Raw genomic sequence first — 18526 nt, forward strand, 5'->3', positions numbered from 1 at the left:
ATTCATGATTTCGACCAAATGTGCAGTGGGAAAAGATGTCTTTCTTGTGTACGCGTAATTTGATATCAATTAAATCTACCCGGTGCATTGTAATAGATATTAACAGCGGTCCAATGAAATGCGTTCTGTCACGAAGGTGGAAACCGTTGCCTGATTAGGGCTGTGCTCTGGAAAAGTACATAAACTCTACCCATATAAGTTTCGCTTATCAAGGACGGTAAATCCGTACCGTGCATGCACGCTTGGAGCACGCTTGGAGTTCGTTTGCAACGAGGCTATGTGATGCGCGTGTGAAGTTACCCGGAACGCCGACAGGCGGCTCCCGTGCGTGCAATGACACGCGCTACCGTGCTCACCCTAACTGTGATCAAGATAGTACATTCGCGGCTTCTTCGAACACCCGACTCACGTTTTGTAGCGTGAGCTACACTGGGCGAGGTTGAGCAGTTTCGCGTGGCTCCTGGAGAGCCGTGCTGCTCAAGCGCGGCAAGTGGCGGCCCGGTCCACTTGATGATCATGCGAGGGGTGGCCGGTTGGGGAACCGATGGCTCGTGCGTCGCAGCAACACCGGCATGCGCCTGTGGAGCCACACCCCACGCGTCCAGTGTCTTCGACGACCTCCGTTCCGCACGTGGTGGCCCGGTCCACTTGATTATCATGTGGAACCGATGGCTCGTGCGTCACAGCAACAGCGGCGTGCGCCTTTGGAACCAGCTTAGCTCTGTGGCGATTGGTGAAGCTGCGCCGGAGCCACTTGATAAATATACATGTGTCACATTATGCGTATACCGCGTGTGTGTCATTGAAATAGCAGTAAGCATGATAAGCAAGCTAATCCTACACAACCACCTTTCCCCCGCGAGCCAAGGCGAGCACGTGAAGTTATGGCATAGTCCCATACGAAAGCGCCTCAATTATCTCGCTCCCCGTGTTCCCTCGCCAGTTCTACCATAGAGAAATAAAAAAATTGTTCTACCCCCTCACTCACCCAGTAGTGGCACGCAAAACCTTGACACGATTGGTTTCGGCGTTTCGGCGTAATGGGCTAAACTGCGGTGCACCTACACACAGCGGCAGTATGCACTCCTTCACATTCTCACACGCAGGCTATGAAGTGGAACTCTGCAGTCGTGCCAACGTCAAACATCCCACCGTTAACCGTTTATGAAGGCCGCTGGCTGAATAGAGTGCTTACTCGACACTTGCGTCGAAATCTACGAGCCAAAGCGCAGTGACACTTACCGTTTCAGAACGTTTGAAGGAAACGTCGACATTGTGGATGAGAATCTTTACATAATATCAGAAAATGATGCATCGTGAACGTCATACCCGATGCTCTCGCGCAGTCTATAAAGAGCTGGCATAGTGGATTTTGCGAAAATAACGCAGAAAACAGCATGGACTGATTACCTAAAAAAATATGCAGTTCTTCTGTTTGCGTATAAGCGGTTCACTTTTGTCTAGCTTGTAAACAAAACCGTTGCTGTTAGTATTCAGCACGCGCACGCCGTTTTCTTCGCCATTTGTTTGCATCGGACGCTTTCTACCCGCCGCGGTGGCTCAGTGGCTAAGGCGTTGCGCTGCTGAGCGCGAGGTCGCAGGTTCGATTTCCGGCCGCGGCGGCCGCTTTTCTGATGGAGGCGAAAAGCATAAACGCCCGTGTGTACGAGATTGCGGCGCACGTTGAAGATCCCCAGGCGGTCAAAATTAATCCGGAGCCCTCCACTACGGCGCGCCTCATCGCCTGCGTTGCCTCGGCGCGTTAAACCCTACAATCAATCAACCGGACGCTTTCTAATGTGCGCACATATCATCATTAGGAGGGCGCGTTCATCCTGTTGTTGCTACACCACTATTAGTGACAAAAAAAGTGAATGGCCGTCCGAAATATTGCTAAACCGACATGTCTCTCTCGTGAAGGAAGCTCTTACTTACTTTCAATTCGGCATGGCTTGCAAAATTCGAATGAGTTCAGACTATAGAATACAATCACACGGAGTCTTAGAACGCCTTCGGTTTGCCTCGTTAAACTCTCAGCAGTGTTGCAATAGCGGAAGCAAAAGAGCCTCTCACTCAGGTTTTATGAACTGATCAAATCTGCAGTTTTCAGCTGAGCATGCATCATTATACCCACTCGCGGTGTCAAGTTACTTCACAGATTCGGCGAGGCTTCTGATGTCTATACCCATGGCGCATTAAGAAATGCTTGCTTTTGAAGATTCCTTTCCTGTGGAAGTTACTCTCCCATTCTGTGCGACAAACACTTTTGGGCATGGGCGATAATTCGTCAGCCAGGCATCAGGCTAAATACCTCAGCCTCTTTATCATGCACAATAATAACCTTAACCAGGATTATACATGATCATTTTCAGACATTGGTCTTCTACTACTCAGTTCCAAGAAAGATTTCGTATATATATATGGTTTCAACGAAAACCAATTAAACTTCGTCATTGTGGACTGTTTTATGCGGGGGAAGAATCACGTGCAAAAAGGTGGCTTCAGAAATCTGCGCATGCATGGTTGCAACCAACGTTTTTAGGTTGCAACAGTCCAGAAAAAAACGCGGTGTCTCTGTTTATCTGCTGTATACGAACTCTTAGTATAAATTATCTCTCCTGGGAAAGAATTCTGAGTTGTGTGTTTTTCGCAAATGTTCATTTTGTGTCCATTTTTAATGTCATGCGCAGAAACCTACGCACCGCCTTTTTTATGTTGCGTCACACCCAGTCGTTTGCTTTCAGGGAATTAGGCTTCGCTCGAAACAGGAGCTTTGAAACGGACATGAAATGAACAAAACTGAGAATTCCGCCCCTGGTATCATCGAAATCAACTAAACTTTTTGGCACAATGAAGGAGGTTAACTCCACTGCAGACAGTAACGACATTCCCATTTGGATGCTTTGTTCGAACTCCAAAGCAGCTCTGCAACATGACTTGAGTTCTGCTTTCATGAACCAAACAGGTCGCTCGCATGCAAAAAGGCTGAACCTGTGAACTTTTATCGCGTTTGTCCACGAAGTTTGTATTCAACAGATGTCCAGTCATGAGGGCATTAGTGGAAATGATAAAGTCGACATATTAGCGGTTGCGGGGCACTGCTTAACAGTATACAGAGTTTTAGCATAGCGGCTAGCGGAGGCTCAGACTACGGCGGTGGGTTACCGGGACCCGACTGCGCATTCGCGCGTGGGGAGGGCGTGGAGGTCGCCCTTCAGCAGAACGACTGCGCGGGCATGACGAGCGCCGGCTCGCGGAACTAATCCGCCCTATCAGAACGAACACGAAAGTCGAGTTCCGGTACCCGCCACCGTAGCGTTAGCGGACGCTACCCGCTATGCTAAAATTATCTAGGCTCGTCCTCTGTTGCGCGTACTCGCAGTAAGCAGTAAAGCACCTTCTAGGTAGACCACATGGTCAAATAGCTCAGTTCGGCGAAGCTGCGAAACATTCTTTTCAGTACGGAATTGACCCTTTCGTACACCTCACATAAAATCTAGCATATCCCGATCTTTGGACTCCCTCCGCCCCCTCCTAGACGTTGGGCGTAATTCGAAAGCATTAAATGGCTCATTTAGCGAAAACGTTGGCATTGGCGGTGGTGTCGGAAGCTGAGGAACGGCTCCCACGCGAATGCGAAGCGAGCGTTCCATAGCACGAGCTTCCTATTTCAAGGATTTCAAGGATTTCAAGAATTGTATTAAACATTTTTGGGTACATGCACATCGCACGTAGTTATTAGTACAGAAGTTTTACTTTGGGACCTCCCCAAAGTAAAACTGTCGGGGGGACCTCCTGTTAATAAATGCGAAAATATTGTTAAAAATGTTTAGGCAGTCGAGGTACGGGTCAGTCTAACACGCTAATGGAATATGCAAACAATATAACAAGAAATTATGCAATGTTAGCTCTGGAAAAACAGGTTTTAGTACTATAAACAGGGGAAAGCACAAAAATTATTATTCAGAAAAAATTGTTAGCAAGCATGTTCTTAAACTACTGTACAATGTAGAAGCAATATACTGTAGAAGTTCTAAAATAGCGCAGTTAAGTACGGGTCAGTCTAACACGCCAATAAAATATGCAAGCACTAGAACAAGAAATTACACAATATTAGCTCTGCAAAACAGGTTTAACTTACACAGGGAAAACGAGACTTTGTTATTCAGAAAGAAGAAAGGCCTTGTGCAAATCTTGTGGGGTTGCGGTGGGAATCTAAAAAGCTACTAATGATAACGTCGTGTGTGCGAGCCCGAAAAATGATAACGCCCAGTTTTAGTTGAAAAACAAGTTTTAGCGGTAGGATCTTCAGACTGGTGTAGATGGGAAGCACCGATGTGTTCCAAGGGCTGCATGTAATTAGGCGAACTGCTTCGTTTTAGATGCGACGGCATCTCATTCACTCGCCTTGTCCCTCCATACGGCGTTGTCGTTGTCCGTCCACACCCCTCCCCCATTCTCCTCGCCGCGCGAGCTGCGCTCTCCACCGCTCACCCCCTCTCCTCTCCGATAGCGAACACTCTCTCGCGAGGGGCATTGGATTGGATTCGATTGGATTGGATTGGCTTGGCTTGTATTGGCTTGGCTTGGATTGGATTGGATTGGATTAAAGTGGATTGTGTTGGATTGTGTTGCGTCATAGCCGCGGCAGGGGGTTCACGGCACGTTTCACGCGATGGGAGAATCAACCTAACGGAAACAACAACGGAACCCCCTATGCGCCGCATCTACACAGGGGTTCCCGCGAGGGGAGGTGGGAGTAATTTTGTGAATGATGGAGGCATGAAAAATGAGTAGAATATGTGTTTCCCGATGACGATAAGCAGTAATTAAGATGGCTGTGAACAAATGCATAGTATAGAGATATCAGGATATGTTTCTAAAAATAGCTTCGAGATCTGATTAGTACGCGTATGCCAAAGCCAATTTTTTTTTGTAAGTGATTTCACGTGAAGATTAAATTTCAGATGAGTGTCGAATAGAACTCCGAGGAATGTTAATGTTCTTGTCACAGTAATGGCGGTGCGCTCAAAGCAAAGGCTTGGAACTGAAACTTGATGCCTATTAGAAGTATTAAATATTAAATGTTTTGTTTTTGTGGGGTTTATCTGGAGCGCGTTTTTATTACACCATGCTGCAATATTGTCGAGGTCCTGGTTTAGCCTTGCAGTTAGGGCGTCTAGATTAGGATCACCTGTTAATATTGTGGTGTCATCAGCGTAAAGAATAGAAGTTGTGTTATTTACGCACGTAGGCAAGTCATTAATATATACCAAAAAGAAAAGTGCACCTAAAATTGACCCTTGCGGAATGCCTTGATTTACAGTTATAGGTTGGGAAGTTGCGTCTAAAAGGTGTACTACTTGGGTCCTGTCTACTAAATAGCTCCACAAAAGTGTTAGAGGTGGCCTACAAATTCCTATTGATTCCAATTTAGAAAAAATAATTTTATCATTAATGGTATCGAAAGCCTTAGTGAAATCAAGAAATACCGCTCCAGCCCAGTGACCTTTGTCAATGAGCTGTTTAATATTATCAGTAAATTCTATAAGCGCAAGTTCTGTTGAAAGATTAGGGTGAAAACCAAACTGGCAGTTGGTTAGAAGGTTTGAATTTAGAGAAATATGCCATTAGACGGTCTGAAATGAGCTTCTCAATCAATTTGCGAAAGAACGGAAGAATAGTTATATGGCGGTGGTTAGATAAAACATTACGCTCGCCTTTTTCGAAGGCTGGTACAATTTTGCCACGTTTAAGTTCAGACGGAAAAACGCCGGTCGTAAATATGTTATTGATTATGCTTACAAGTACAGCCGATACATCACGGGAAACAAGCTTTATTTAAAATGGTGAATTAAATCTAACTCAGGACCAGTGTTTTTTAAATTTGAAATTACATTATGGACTTCGTCAGCTGAGGTAGGTGGCAGGTAAAAATTATGGGGACATCTATGGAGGCATGAAACGTTACTAGCCTGTATTGCATTCACTTTAGAAAAGAAAGTGTTAAATGTTAAATGTTAAGGTATTTTTGTTTCCTAAATAACATAAATACCCATGTTAACTATGGGTATTTATATTGATTGATTGTAGGGTTTTAACGCGCCGACGCAGCGCAGGCGATGAGACGCGCCGTAGTGGAGGGCTCCGGATTAATTTTGACCACCTGGGGATCTTTAACGTGCGCCGAAATCTCGTACACACCGGCGTTTTTGCTTTTCGCCTCCATCAGAAAAGCGACCGCCGCGGCCGGGAATCGAACCCGCGACCTTATGGGTATTTATAAATACCCATGTTAACATAAATACCCAAGAAGGTGGAGGGGAAGCAGCCCCGCCGGTAGCGTAGTGGTCATCGCACCAGACGCGTATTCTGGAGTTCGTGGGTTCGGATCCCACCCGGCGGGCATTTTTTCTCCACTTTCTGTCTGTCTTTCCGAAATTTTCATCTGTTTCAACGACCTACCGCATTCTCCCCTTTGTTTTCTGTTCTTCCTATTTTCCATTCGCAACCATAGTCTAGAGGCAGGAGGCCCTGGAACCTTTTTTTTTTTTTTTTTTTTTTTTACAACGAAGCTGTCTATGTCTAAGATCCAGCAGATAGTCTCCGATGACAGACCGACCGTATAGACCAACAATTTCCAGCGTATAAAAATTCATAAAATATTAAAAAATGCCTTAGGACCTCCATATTTTGACACAGAAAACCTTTATTGCCCCAGGAAAAACGTCTTCCCAGCAACGCATTTGTGTTTAGAGGTGAAGCCGATTTTAAGGTGATTAGTGCGAGCTTAGTTTTTGTAAGCTGGCTTTCCCACATTGCGTGTTGCACAGCAAAGCATGGCCATATAATGATGAAGTATGATTGCAGTGCCACTTGATACAGTTAAGCCTGGATGTGACAACCCTCATGCAGCGAATTCCTGGATTTAACGAAGTTTTCATTCTTCATTGCCGCTCCCATTGAAGCACACGTGTTTGAGACTTCTATGTAACGAAGCCGTGCTATGGTTAACATTGATGCAACAAAGTCGCTACGCTGATCATTCATTGCTTTTAATCACTTTTTTGAAAAATCGGCCGGAGAAATGCCCTAATTTAGCGAATACTAGATAACTGTAGGGAGCCAGCAGCTACAAAAACGTCTAGAATCGTCTAAAAACGAAATTTTGTCATTTTGGTGATAATTAACGGAGCGGCTAGTGTCATTCCGTCGTTATAACGTAGCAGCCACTTCTGGTTTCGATTGTGTAGACTGCCACCACTCCAAGTAGCAAGAATAATTACACTTCATTTTTTTTTTTTTTTCGCCCGCACCGCAAACTACCCCGTGTGAGGGCGGTGTCGGTTCGAGAGTTACGTTTTGAGGGGCTAGGCCTACTTCTCGGCGTGTAATGACGCGTCTCGACCAGCAACGGCTGATCGAGCGGGCCCGCCGCATAGCGTCCGCCATTGGAGTCCTGGACTGAGGACCCCACTCATCGAGGCTGCTCTTTGACCAACAAATGAGTTCAATAAATGTTCTAACCACCACCCACCCACTGCTATCTGTGGTATCGGTTCGTCGGTTATGACTTCTGCTGTCAGAAAACGAAAAGTTTTTCTTTTCATGACAAGCTTCCAATTTTAAATGCCCTCTCCGCCGGCGAGAAAGAAGACTGTCGCCGCCCGGTCCAGTTTCGCAGCTAGCACCCTCTCAACAATGTTGAGCGCGGAAAAGAGCATCAAGTTCGCGAAATGGCGCCCTTCCAGCCCACGACAAAGTAAGCCAACAATGGCCACAAAAAAAAAAAAAAAAAAAAACTGCAGCGTTCGGCGTAATCGTGTCAACACTTGCTCGGAACGAGATAGACACGTCATATAGCGCACGCTCCTCGTTCGTTCGTCCTCGTGTCGTCGTGCGCATGCGCTCTGTACCGTAGAGGAGCCGCGAATTGAATGTCGAAGCTGCTGTAGGTGATTATTGACTCCACATGACCCGTCCGCGGATAGTTCGCCCGGCCGAGGAAGAGGCCGCGCTTCGAGAGGCCCGGCGTGCAAAGCATCCTCTCAGGACGAAAAGTCGCGCTTGCAGAGTAGCGTACGGAAACGTCGACAAAAACGACGAGCTCACTATGGCCTTGCTCAACATAAGGTCAGTGAAATGCCATGCTGCAGGCGTCAACCATGACACCATAAACGATACTGAAACTCATGTCCGTCAATGATCACCTACAATAGCTTCGATGTTCAAGTCTTGCGCGTGAGTGCAAGCTTCCCTGATTTTTTTTTTATATGTTCTGTTCTCCTGAGAAGGGTAAATTATAAAAACTAGTGGTCTAGCGCTGGCCTTGGCGAGAGTCTCTGCGGATATCGTGCAACGCTCCCTCCGGAGCAGGTTTCTCGGCCGCCCCCCCAAAAAACCGGTTACATCTATAGAAAAATTAGTAAAAAATAAAAAAGTGTTAGGGCAATCATAATGTGATACAAGACGGCGCATATGCCCCTAGGGAAATGTCTTCCCAGCGATGCGTTTTTGTTTAGAGGTGCAGGCAACTTTAAAAAGACCGGTGTGAGCTTGCTTTTTTGAGTTGTCTTTCTCTCACTGCCTGTTGTGCAGTGAAGCGTGTCCATCTGCGGAGGGAGTACGATTAGAGAAAACGGCTGTAACTCTTGTGTTATCGAAATTATCCCGCATCAAGTATTATGAAAATTAGATGCTAAGACGACTCTACCAGTATGCCGATATTCATTTACTTGTCTTAATTAGTTTACAACGAAGTTGTAAACGTTACTGAATCACTGTTTGCTGTCAATACATGGTCATCTAAGGAGGGAGTATGATTACAGAAAACGGCATTAACTGTTGTTTAATCAGGATTATTCGAAAACAAATTATATGAAAATCAGCGGATCAATCGACTCTAACATCACGCACGAGACACAAGTCGAAGCTAAACGGAATTTTTGCAAAGAAACCCACAGCTACGCTGTTTCAGTAGATTTTACGCTGGGTGGAACTGGGGTTACTTTCTGAACCCGCGCCATCTCTACAGGCATTCGTGACCTCGATTTTCATTTAAAAAACAGTGCCTTTGGAGGGTTTGCTCTACCAGGCATGAATAATGTCTGCTCGTTATGTTACGAGCTCGAGCTTACAGGGCTGAGATGGCAAAGCCCGAAGGATGCCCCAAGGACTTAAAGGGGCACTGACAAAAAAAAATTGCATCTTGTTTTTTTTTTGTTGTTGTTGCGATAAGTACCTAATGACCTATTTATGACGTGTAGAAACTTCATTTGCTTTAGCGGGCGACGATTGTATAATCAAAGACGTTTTTAATGCGGCCAGTCGCACTTTCGGTTTCAGCGGGTGCCGCGAAAGGCTGGATTTGGTATAAACAAAGCTGCTGCCCACGCGACTGTCGGACGAATGTCACAGAGCAAAGCTTCCCTCACCGTCACTGTCGATTCCGCATCGGCGGCAGTTTCTGATAATGCCCCTACGTACTGATCTCGTCAGCCGCTTAATTAAAAAGTGACCGTGGACTTGATGCAGGCGCCGCGAGTGCAAATTGCTGCCGCGGCTAGGGAACGACGCGCGACGATCGAGAAAATGGGTGGGGAGACGCGCGCTGGGAGCAGCCGGCCGGTCTGCCTACATATATTCGATTACCGTTCTCGTAAGCGGTGCAGATGACGATTTTTAATGCAATTCGCCATCGCATCATAAACTCCTTTCTTGTATGTGCTGCCTTGTTGGGGACTTATAACTTATAAATATAGATAGATAGATCTTTGTTTCTCTCATAAAAAGTACATCATGAGAGAGGACACAAGGGAAAAAGCCGCAAGATGCAGCTTGAGGACCCCTTATGCCCCACCCAGCAGCAGTGTATTGATTCTGTTACAAAATATAAGTTTAACAGAACTACAGAATTCAAACGAATGGTAACATTGTACACCCGAACTCTGTTGCACATTTCTAAGTTAACACATTTACGCAATATCCCACAATTCTCGCACTATTCTAACAGCAGCATACTCAAGCCAAAGTGCATTCAATTATATACAGGGTGTTTCAGCGAACACTTTCAAAAATTCTTAAAAATAGGCTCTTCGAGAAAAAAAGAAACCCTCTTCAGAAGGAGACTGCTAGCTGCGGCGGACGCCAGGTAGTATGAAGGGCGTGCACATTAGTTAGGTGCACGCTCTACTAATTAACTCTAATAATTAACTTCTTAATTAGCGGAGTTTGGTGGCTATTGTAAATGGTGATTTTGTAGCCCCGGAGAAGACGTTTTCACATCATATTTTAAAACAACGAAAAAGTCGGTGTTTAAAGCCCTGTAGCACGAGGAAACCTGCCGTTGTTTTTCGCTCAAAAACGAAACTCGGCGTTCGAGGAGCGCTGGAAGTCTTGAGCGAACGCAACGTCCGCTGGTGACGTGTTTCAATAAATGTGGCGGCCAATTCGAAATGTAAGTGCAATTTTCCCTAGCTAGGAAGCCTCAGCATGCGGCCACAGCCGCGAAAGCCTTCCTCACTCATAAACAAACCTTTCCTTTGTCTGATGCGCTTTCTAACACGCAGCGATTATGAACGAACAGCAGATAAACCTGACGAAAAAAAAAATGAACGGATGGTGACGTTTCACATTTTGCACGAGTGGTAGCCACTTCAGATGTGGACAAGACAATAAAAAAAGAAAAACAAAACTGTCGCCAACGCCAACTAGGGCTCCTGAAACGGGCGACCGCGCAGTGGGCGATATGCCTAGCTTTTTTCTTGCGCCTACCAACGAAAGAAAAGATAACGCTAGCCGTGGTATAAGGTGATCGTTTATCATTGAAAAAATACAGGAGGCGATGGCGTTGATATAAGCTGATTCCCTAGCGTGGGGAATCACCAGAGCCTTCTTGAATTTGGCGACACAGTCACTGCAACACGTCATCAGCGGATGTTGCGTTTTCACTACACTTCTGGCGCACCATGTGCGCTGCGTTTCGGTTTCATGCGGGAAAAATACTTGATTTTTGCGGGCTGCAGGACTCTACAGAGTGTCTTTTTCGTTGCTTTAAAAACTGATCGGTTATCGTCTTCTCCGTAGCTACAAACTCGCCATTGGCAATAACCGCCAAACTCCGCTAATTAAAAAGTTCATTAGACAATTTTAGTTAATTAACTATGTAATTCGCATGTTTCTCATAACTGCTGACGTCCGCGGAACCAGACAGCTTGTTTCTTAAGAGAATTCCTATTTTTCTTGAAAAGCCTACCTTCAGGAATTTTTTAAAGTGTTCACTGAAACACCGTGTATACACATCGCATATAAACATATCCAAATATATACACACATACACACACACATATGCACTAATATATATATATACACACGCGCATAAATATACACACATGAATTGTGAATTCACACAAGTCCTTTACATTGTACTGTAAACGAGAAAGACACGTCATAGCGTGGACTTGAGTCACATTTCGTGCAGCGGTAACAAGCTATCGCTCGAGGTATACCAGCGACGGCCTGCGCCACTTCGCGGCCGTGGCCCCCACCAGCGCAGCGACCGTGCGGCTCGCTCGGGGCGCTTTTCGTGTCCCCGGCGCGTTTTCGCGTCCAATCTAATAAAAAGCATTAAAGATAGAGTGCTGGAAATCGCTGTAGAACTTAGGTGGCGGCCAGCTGCGCGATGAGCCAACGAAATCCCGGCACCTCCGCCGCCAACGATCAGATCGTTCGTTGATCGAGAGCAAACGCCCCGACCTCCGATCGAAGCGGCCAGCCGGCGAGAAACTCCGGCCGTGCGGAAGCGGCCAACACAAACTCGTGACGTGCATGGATGTTGTTTATTTGCTTCAGATCCAGGAAACGTTGATTGCGCGAGGTCCTCCGCGGGTGCTCGGTTGCGTTGCGCACACTTTAAAATTGACTTTAAATATGTTCTAGGCTGTATCTGCCGGTGATTTTTGCAGCTGACGTATGTGTGTTCACACCAATCTATCTCCGAAGTTATCTTGCCTTAAAAATTTTGCGTCAGTACCCCTTTAAGCACGCTAATTCTAGAGGCAGTAGTTAAACCAGGCCAGCAGCGATGTACGTTGCCGCTAATGCCCTCTTTGCTGGGCGACGCGAATGCGGGCAAGTGCAGGGCGCACGTTAGTAGCGCCGTCATGCGGCATCCACTAAAAACTGCGATTCTACTCCGCTGCCCCAGTAGATGGCCCGCGACCAGTGGGAACACGGGGGAATGTGCACGCCTTGCGCTAGGCCTAACCATGCGATTTTAGCTCCAATGTCCTCAATCGGGAACCGCAGCTTGACGAACACGAAGTTTGACGCAGCCTTGCATGTCGTAAGGCTCAGCGTTACGGCTGTGCAAGTTAATTTTAGATATAGGTCTACCAAAGGCGATTGGCTAAGGTTGCCAGACATAGAACATGAAAGAGGCAGAATACATTAAGGGGAAAAGAGGAGGATGGTAATCAGATGACAGGTTCGGCAATTGGGCACTAGTGTTTTCACTTTCACTGCATAATAAGGGGTACATAGGCGACATGGTATTTTTACAGCGGAGCTGTATATGGCTAACACCTCCCCCCCCCCCCCCCCCCCCTCGGTTTTCATTCCGGTAATACCGCCCGCACAGCTAGGCTTCATGCCATCACAGATGGCATGCCTGTTATTTTGGTGGGCGATTTAAACGTGTAAGTCTTATGGCCGAATGCGACTTGGATGCTGTCCTCCATGGTCGAGTTATTTCGGTTGGTGTGTTACGCGTACAGTAAGATGCCTACGACGCGAGAGAGTAACGGAGCGCTCCACGTTTGTCCACTGGAATACAGCTCCAGTCTTTCCGAGTTTCATCCAGCTAATTGGCTAGAAAGTACGCTGAATCGCAAATCACGATGAAACGTGTTTTGTTTCGTCAACTACTTGGGCTCGCTGGTCATCCTTCTTCACAGCGCGGAAGGATAGTGGATATTTTATTCTAAATGTATTTGACTTTATTTCGTATCAAAGGCAATACATAAATGAATACGTCAGGGGCACAGCAAAACAGTATAATGGACCCGACCTCTTTTAATGTGTTCTACGCGTCGAAGCAATATGCAAAACAGCCGCCGCGACCTAGAATCGCACACACGAAGCGCGACCGGTCAAATGATTCCCAACGACATGGGCGTCGGAAAGAGGGTAAAAAGGAGCACTTGCCCTCCTGCCCCTCCCCTCCACCCCCCCCCCCCCTCCACCCCCCCAAGCCACACCGCACCAGCAGTTGTCGCTTCCCCAGCCCTCTCCCTCTCTCCCTGCGATACATCAGGTTTCCCCCCTCAAGACAAAATCCAGCCGACGCCCATGCCCAACGGTGACATTTGGGGTTAAGTGTGTGGAGAGCCCCCAACTTTTGATACTTCATTGCAAAAGCATTTAATTTTAAGCAATAGCCCCATTCTGGGACGGTAAAAATCTTTGCTACAATGGGCATTGTTTAGTCAGGCGTGACAGAATATTTAAACATTTTTTCCGGGGCTAATATATATCGGGTCATAGTAGATTGTATCACAAAATGAAGCACCCAATCTTTTCTTGCGTTTTAATGTCACAGCAGCAAACGAATACCTTTCTTTCTACTGAAACATGCGACCGCCAATATGCACCCGACTTAGTAGTAGCACGTAAGGGGTAAGGCCTGAAGCTAAATGAATTTTTGGCACGACTGTAATTTGCATAAGGAGAGCTTCTATTTACAAGAGCGCCCACAAAGGCGTCTGGCAGTCCTTATCTTGTTACGAAGTTCTTCGTGGCGAGATCAGGACTGCCAGAATACTAATGCAATGCGTCTTAGTTACCGGACATCTCCGTAGCTCTGATTCTGCCAGAAAGAGTAGCAACGTACAATTTATACGCATAAAAACGTCAGTGTACAGAAAAATACAATTGTAGCTGACGATACATAGTGTGCATACTTGTGCCCCATAAAACCACCGCTACAGTCGCGACAATTTTCAAGTGACATGTCAAAGGTGACTGCCATAGACACGAAGAACGAGCGACGAAGCTTCCCCAAAAAAGCTTCGCATCTAATCCACTTCAAGATTCATTTCGCATGCGCTCTGATTCAAGTGCGGCTTAACGCCCGCAGAGGCAAATCTCCGGCGAAAAGGCAACAGCCGAGTGCCTCGGACTGCAACAGAAAGAAATCACAAGCAACAAAAAAGGGTGGGGGCAGCTTAACAAGGCTGTCAAGATCGACCACAGTGAGCCCACCAATCACACTGTGCGTTCGCTAGGCGGGATTTGGTGGGGGGACTTTACGTCAAGCCGCGGCTATTGCCAGAGCTCTGCTGTCATGGCAACACGGACACGATCTTCCTGGTAGGGAATCAGGACTCCAAGACCTCCATCTTGCTTCGCGGCGAGAAGGCGTCGTGGATTGCAGTCGACAGGATCGCTGCGGTTCAGGATGGAGGCCAGACACGGAGCTCAGGGGAAGAAAGGTCAGGGTTCCGCTGCATGCGCACATTCTTTGCAAGATTTCTGGCTTTGTGGAAGTTCCTTTATTACGCGCACGACCTCTCTGCTAGTGCGTACAGGCTGAATCACCGGTGGCTATTTTTTTATCATGTTCGACCGAACAGAAAATGTGCGACGAATAGTTAAGGATGGGAACCAAGAACGACATAGGGAGGGAGGGATTCCATTGCTGTATTGCCTCTGTGGGGCCAAGTACAAAGTTGAAGTACAAGGGAGACACCGACCAAAAGAAACTGTTAAAAACTATTAAAAAACTTTAAAACAACAACAAACAAGACATTTCGGCTTCGCTACGGAAGCCTTGTTCACAATGTGGTGGAGGACATTTCATGGACGCTTATGAACTCTTCAGCAAGTGACGTAAGCAGCGCGTGTAAGATGGGGGGAGGGACCCTTCATTCCGATTAAGCGTGTGACGTGTCCTCTGTGTCTCCAGAGACTCTAGATAAAACCGCGAGCTGAAGTTCCTTTCTTAGAACTTCAGCTCGAACTTCAGCTCGAACTTGGAACTTCACTTGAAGTTGATTTATCCCAATCATTCCCATGGCCCGTTGCATCCACGTACTCGGCAATAGCATTCTAGGCTACTCGCTTCTTTTTCAGATCGTTCTTGTGCTGCCGTAATCTCTGTTTAAAATTGCTCGATTCACCGATGTATGCGTAGTCGCAATCTGCGCAGGAAATTTTGTAGACCACGCCAGGAAACGATTATCTAGGAAGCCTGTCTTTACCGCCCAGGAGTGCGTGCCTCAGCATACACGCAGGCACGTTTTTTTTAAAGTTTTTTTAAGTTTATAACAGTTTATTTTGGTCGGTGTCTCCCTTTTACTTCAACATGTATTCCGACCAAACGGGTTTCTGTCAAACCCTCGACTTGAAGTACAAAGTTGTACTGATGTTGCCTAATGCACCGACGAGACCCGTTGGTAGGCGGATTCAGACTTAGACACGGCTGTACCAGTTGGCACACGTTACCTGAGAACAGTGCTAAAAGCAGTAAAAACAGCGATTGTAAGTAAGCCATCTGTATCGCCACTTGAAAAGGATACATGTCTGTTAAGTTAATTTGGGCCTGTGTCTAAGTTACACGGGTGTTTTCGCACGAGATTGTGACACTATTATTAGCAGATCTTTGGCTTAAATAGGGGTATTTCCTGCCCTTCATTCGCATTTTTTATGTATTTTCCTGCCGAAAGCATGCTCAATTGTTTTTCAGCACTGGTGTCGAGTGGTTGCCTTTCGCTACTACTCTTTTTCGCGCTGTTCTCCTCATCGCAGGCATTCATACCGTGCGCGTAATTGTCTAGCGTGTACTGAAAGACACGCTCGAAATCGCTGTACTATTTTTATATCCTATTCCAAAGAGATCGCGAGGTTTCAGTGGGCATGTATGAAGACTTTGTTTGCTCCTCTGTATGAAGCAATCTTTATATAGCAAATCAGCATTTGCACCTTGCTTATTTATGAAAGGCACCATGAAGGCAAAATACAGCCTTATTTAATTTGAAATAACGAGCCTTTAATAACTCACTCAACTTCCTTCCAGCCCCGAACGACGTTATGTTCACACACAGAAGAAAGCAGTGTTGTAATTTTTTTTTAATTTTACGCTACACAACTTCCGCAGAGGTGTAATAGGATTAATCCCCAAAAACATAGTTATCAGTATGTTAACTACACGTTAGCACTCGAGCGGTATTATAAAACGGAACTAGAGGCATCAATACCTCATGTTAGTTGCCGGTAGCTTTTTTGCCGGTAATAAAAGCCCCTGTGACGTCTTAAGGAATGGGCGAAAAAGGTCACTACTGGTTCATCTGTATTCGTTTTAAACCTAGCTTAATTATCCAAAGTTTGCATTAAAATTGGTGTCATTGCTATTGGGATAAGGGCTCTTTTTGATCACAACATTTCTTTTTTTCTTAAGCCTTCTTCAAAGTTAGGCATTCCGAATCTCTTGCCACCTTTAGGCTAGTATTTTACAAGGTTCTCGTGTAAGCGACAAGCTTGTGCCTAACATCATTCCGCCATTTCTACCTTTTTAGGTTAATTTTATATAGAATATGTCACTCTTAACGCATTTCTCAGGAAAACAGACCCCAGTAACGACACCATATGGCGGCTCTCTACCAGGAATTGATCGGCTGAAGGGGATCCAAGACGCTGCGTGTGAACGCGCGACGTCTATCGTAATGTGGCTGCACGGGCCGTGCGATCCATCTAGCTTGGCCATCACGAGGATATTATTCGGTGAGAGACCAGTGATGTAAATATCGGTGACGCTAGTATGTGCATGGGTTAGCGCTGGTTTTACCTCTTAGCGCATGAGGTGTTATACTATTATTAGATATCGTGTTCCTCATGCGTCGCATCCTCTCCCAATAGTTATTGTTCACCGCGAAGGCGATGTTCGTTCTAAGCGTGTGAAGCATGCATGAGAAACAGCGAACAGCAGGCTAAAAAAAAACTGCTTGCCAAAGCATCGCCACTAACCTCCTTCCAGAATTTCTACCTTTGTTATGGAGTTATTAATTTTATATTAGTGAATTCTCCACTTCCTGTGCTTTCGATCTCCTTTGCTTGCTTTCTGCCCCTAGTCTATCAATTTTTGTGATCAACGCCGAAGACATGCTCGAGGCGCGCTCGAGACAGATAACTATATGCTACCATTAGGCACCATGAAGTCTTACTCCGAGGCTCAACCCCTGACATTCCATTATCTACTTCGAGCGTGGAGTAGAACGCGCAGCCCCAACAGAAAGGTGAAGGGGCGTCGTCTACCCACTTTGTGCGGTAGAATATAAGCATGCTCATCATGCTGTTGTGGTAACACGGTGCAGAGCATTCGTGTGGAAATATGTGTACCTTCAAAGTGATCCATGTTGCCATACTCCCATGTATATTTTTGGTTCATTACTCTTTACTGTTTCCTCTAACTCCAAACTTGCTATATTGGAGCTCGCTGTACACCGGCAGAGAGAGAGAGAGAGAGAGAGAGAGAGAGAGAGAGAGAGAGAGAGAGAGAGAGAGAGAGAGAGAGAGAGAGAGAGAGAGAGAGAGAGAGAGAGTACGTGTGCGTGCGTGCGTGCGTGCGCGTGTGTGCGTGCGTGCGTTCGTGTGTGCACGCGTCATAAACATGACTATAGCCAAGACATCTCGTGGAACGCTGAACGAACTACTTAGACAAAGTTCCAGTTTTCTGGACTGGAATAGGAATAAAAAGGTTGTTCTCTAAGTGCATCCCCATGCTTGTCTGGTTCTTGCATGGGGCGTCGAGTGCAGGAGCGGCCATGGTATTGGACCAACCCGAAGAGCGTGGACTGGCCTTCGTCGAGGAGCGCTGGGGAGACCCCAAGGAGTGCCGTTTTCCGCTCTTCTCTTTCCTTAAACCACTGCCAATAGAAGGAATGTACTGCGTACATTTGGTCATGTTGCTCGGTAAGCTGCGTTTTGTGCGGAACGCCCACCGGTTGGATTCACCCTTGCTAGTGCAGCGAAATAAGGTCATGCTTAGGGAGCGAAAAGACCCAACAGAAACGGTAGCTTTGCACAGCGTTAATCAGAACATTATGCAAACGCTTTAGATTCAGGATATTTGCCTCCCCATAAGCTGGCTTTCAACTACACAAAGCTACGAATCTGAATGCATAGATTTCAGGATTGCCTTTTTCAGGGTCATTTTACATGGATCGTTTATCGCAATGAAAATGGGGCTGTGAACATTCCAGAAGTGCCCAAAGCTTGTAGCAAATCTGCAAAGCTAACGGCCATTTGTTTCGTGTGCAAGAAAGGTGTCGCCGGCACCCTATCAATGACTGGTTTAAGGATTGAACCTTATTGTAACATATTTCGTGTATTTATAACATAGTTAACACATCTACAGGAAAAATAACCCTAAATTGAGCCGTATAACGGATCTATTATCGATAAGTTCAAGCAGTATTCAACTACACAAGATATTCCGCAGTCGTATTACATGTCAGTTAGTAGCTGCTGAACA

General features: G+C 46.2%; 1 protein-coding gene and 1 non-coding gene across 2 annotated transcripts in view; both read left to right on the plus strand.

Annotated features, from left to right (window-relative positions):
* Positions 1-6333: 6333 nt before the first annotated feature.
* Trnat-cgu (transfer RNA threonine (anticodon CGU)) lies at positions 6334-6406 on the plus strand. The gene has a single exon. It is a non-coding gene; the product is annotated as a tRNA-Thr (tRNA).
* A 10213-nt stretch (positions 6407-16619) lies between these two features.
* Positions 16620-18526, plus strand: part of LOC144158843 (vitamin K-dependent gamma-carboxylase-like) — a 45380-nt gene continuing 43473 nt past the window's right edge. Inside the window, exons 1-2 of the mRNA XM_077690009.1 lie at positions 16620-16776; positions 17809-17964. Of these exons, the coding sequence (XP_077546135.1) occupies positions 16719-16776; positions 17809-17964 (214 nt within the window). The 5' untranslated portion in view covers positions 16620-16718. The remainder of the gene's footprint in view (positions 16777-17808; positions 17965-18526) is intronic.

This window comes from Haemaphysalis longicornis, unplaced genomic scaffold, assembly GCF_048455015.1.
Source record: "Haemaphysalis longicornis isolate Haplotype H1 unplaced genomic scaffold, Haemaphysalis longicornis Haplotype H1 scaffold_1, whole genome shotgun sequence".
Taxonomy (NCBI): Eukaryota; Metazoa; Arthropoda; class Arachnida; order Ixodida; family Ixodidae; genus Haemaphysalis; species Haemaphysalis longicornis.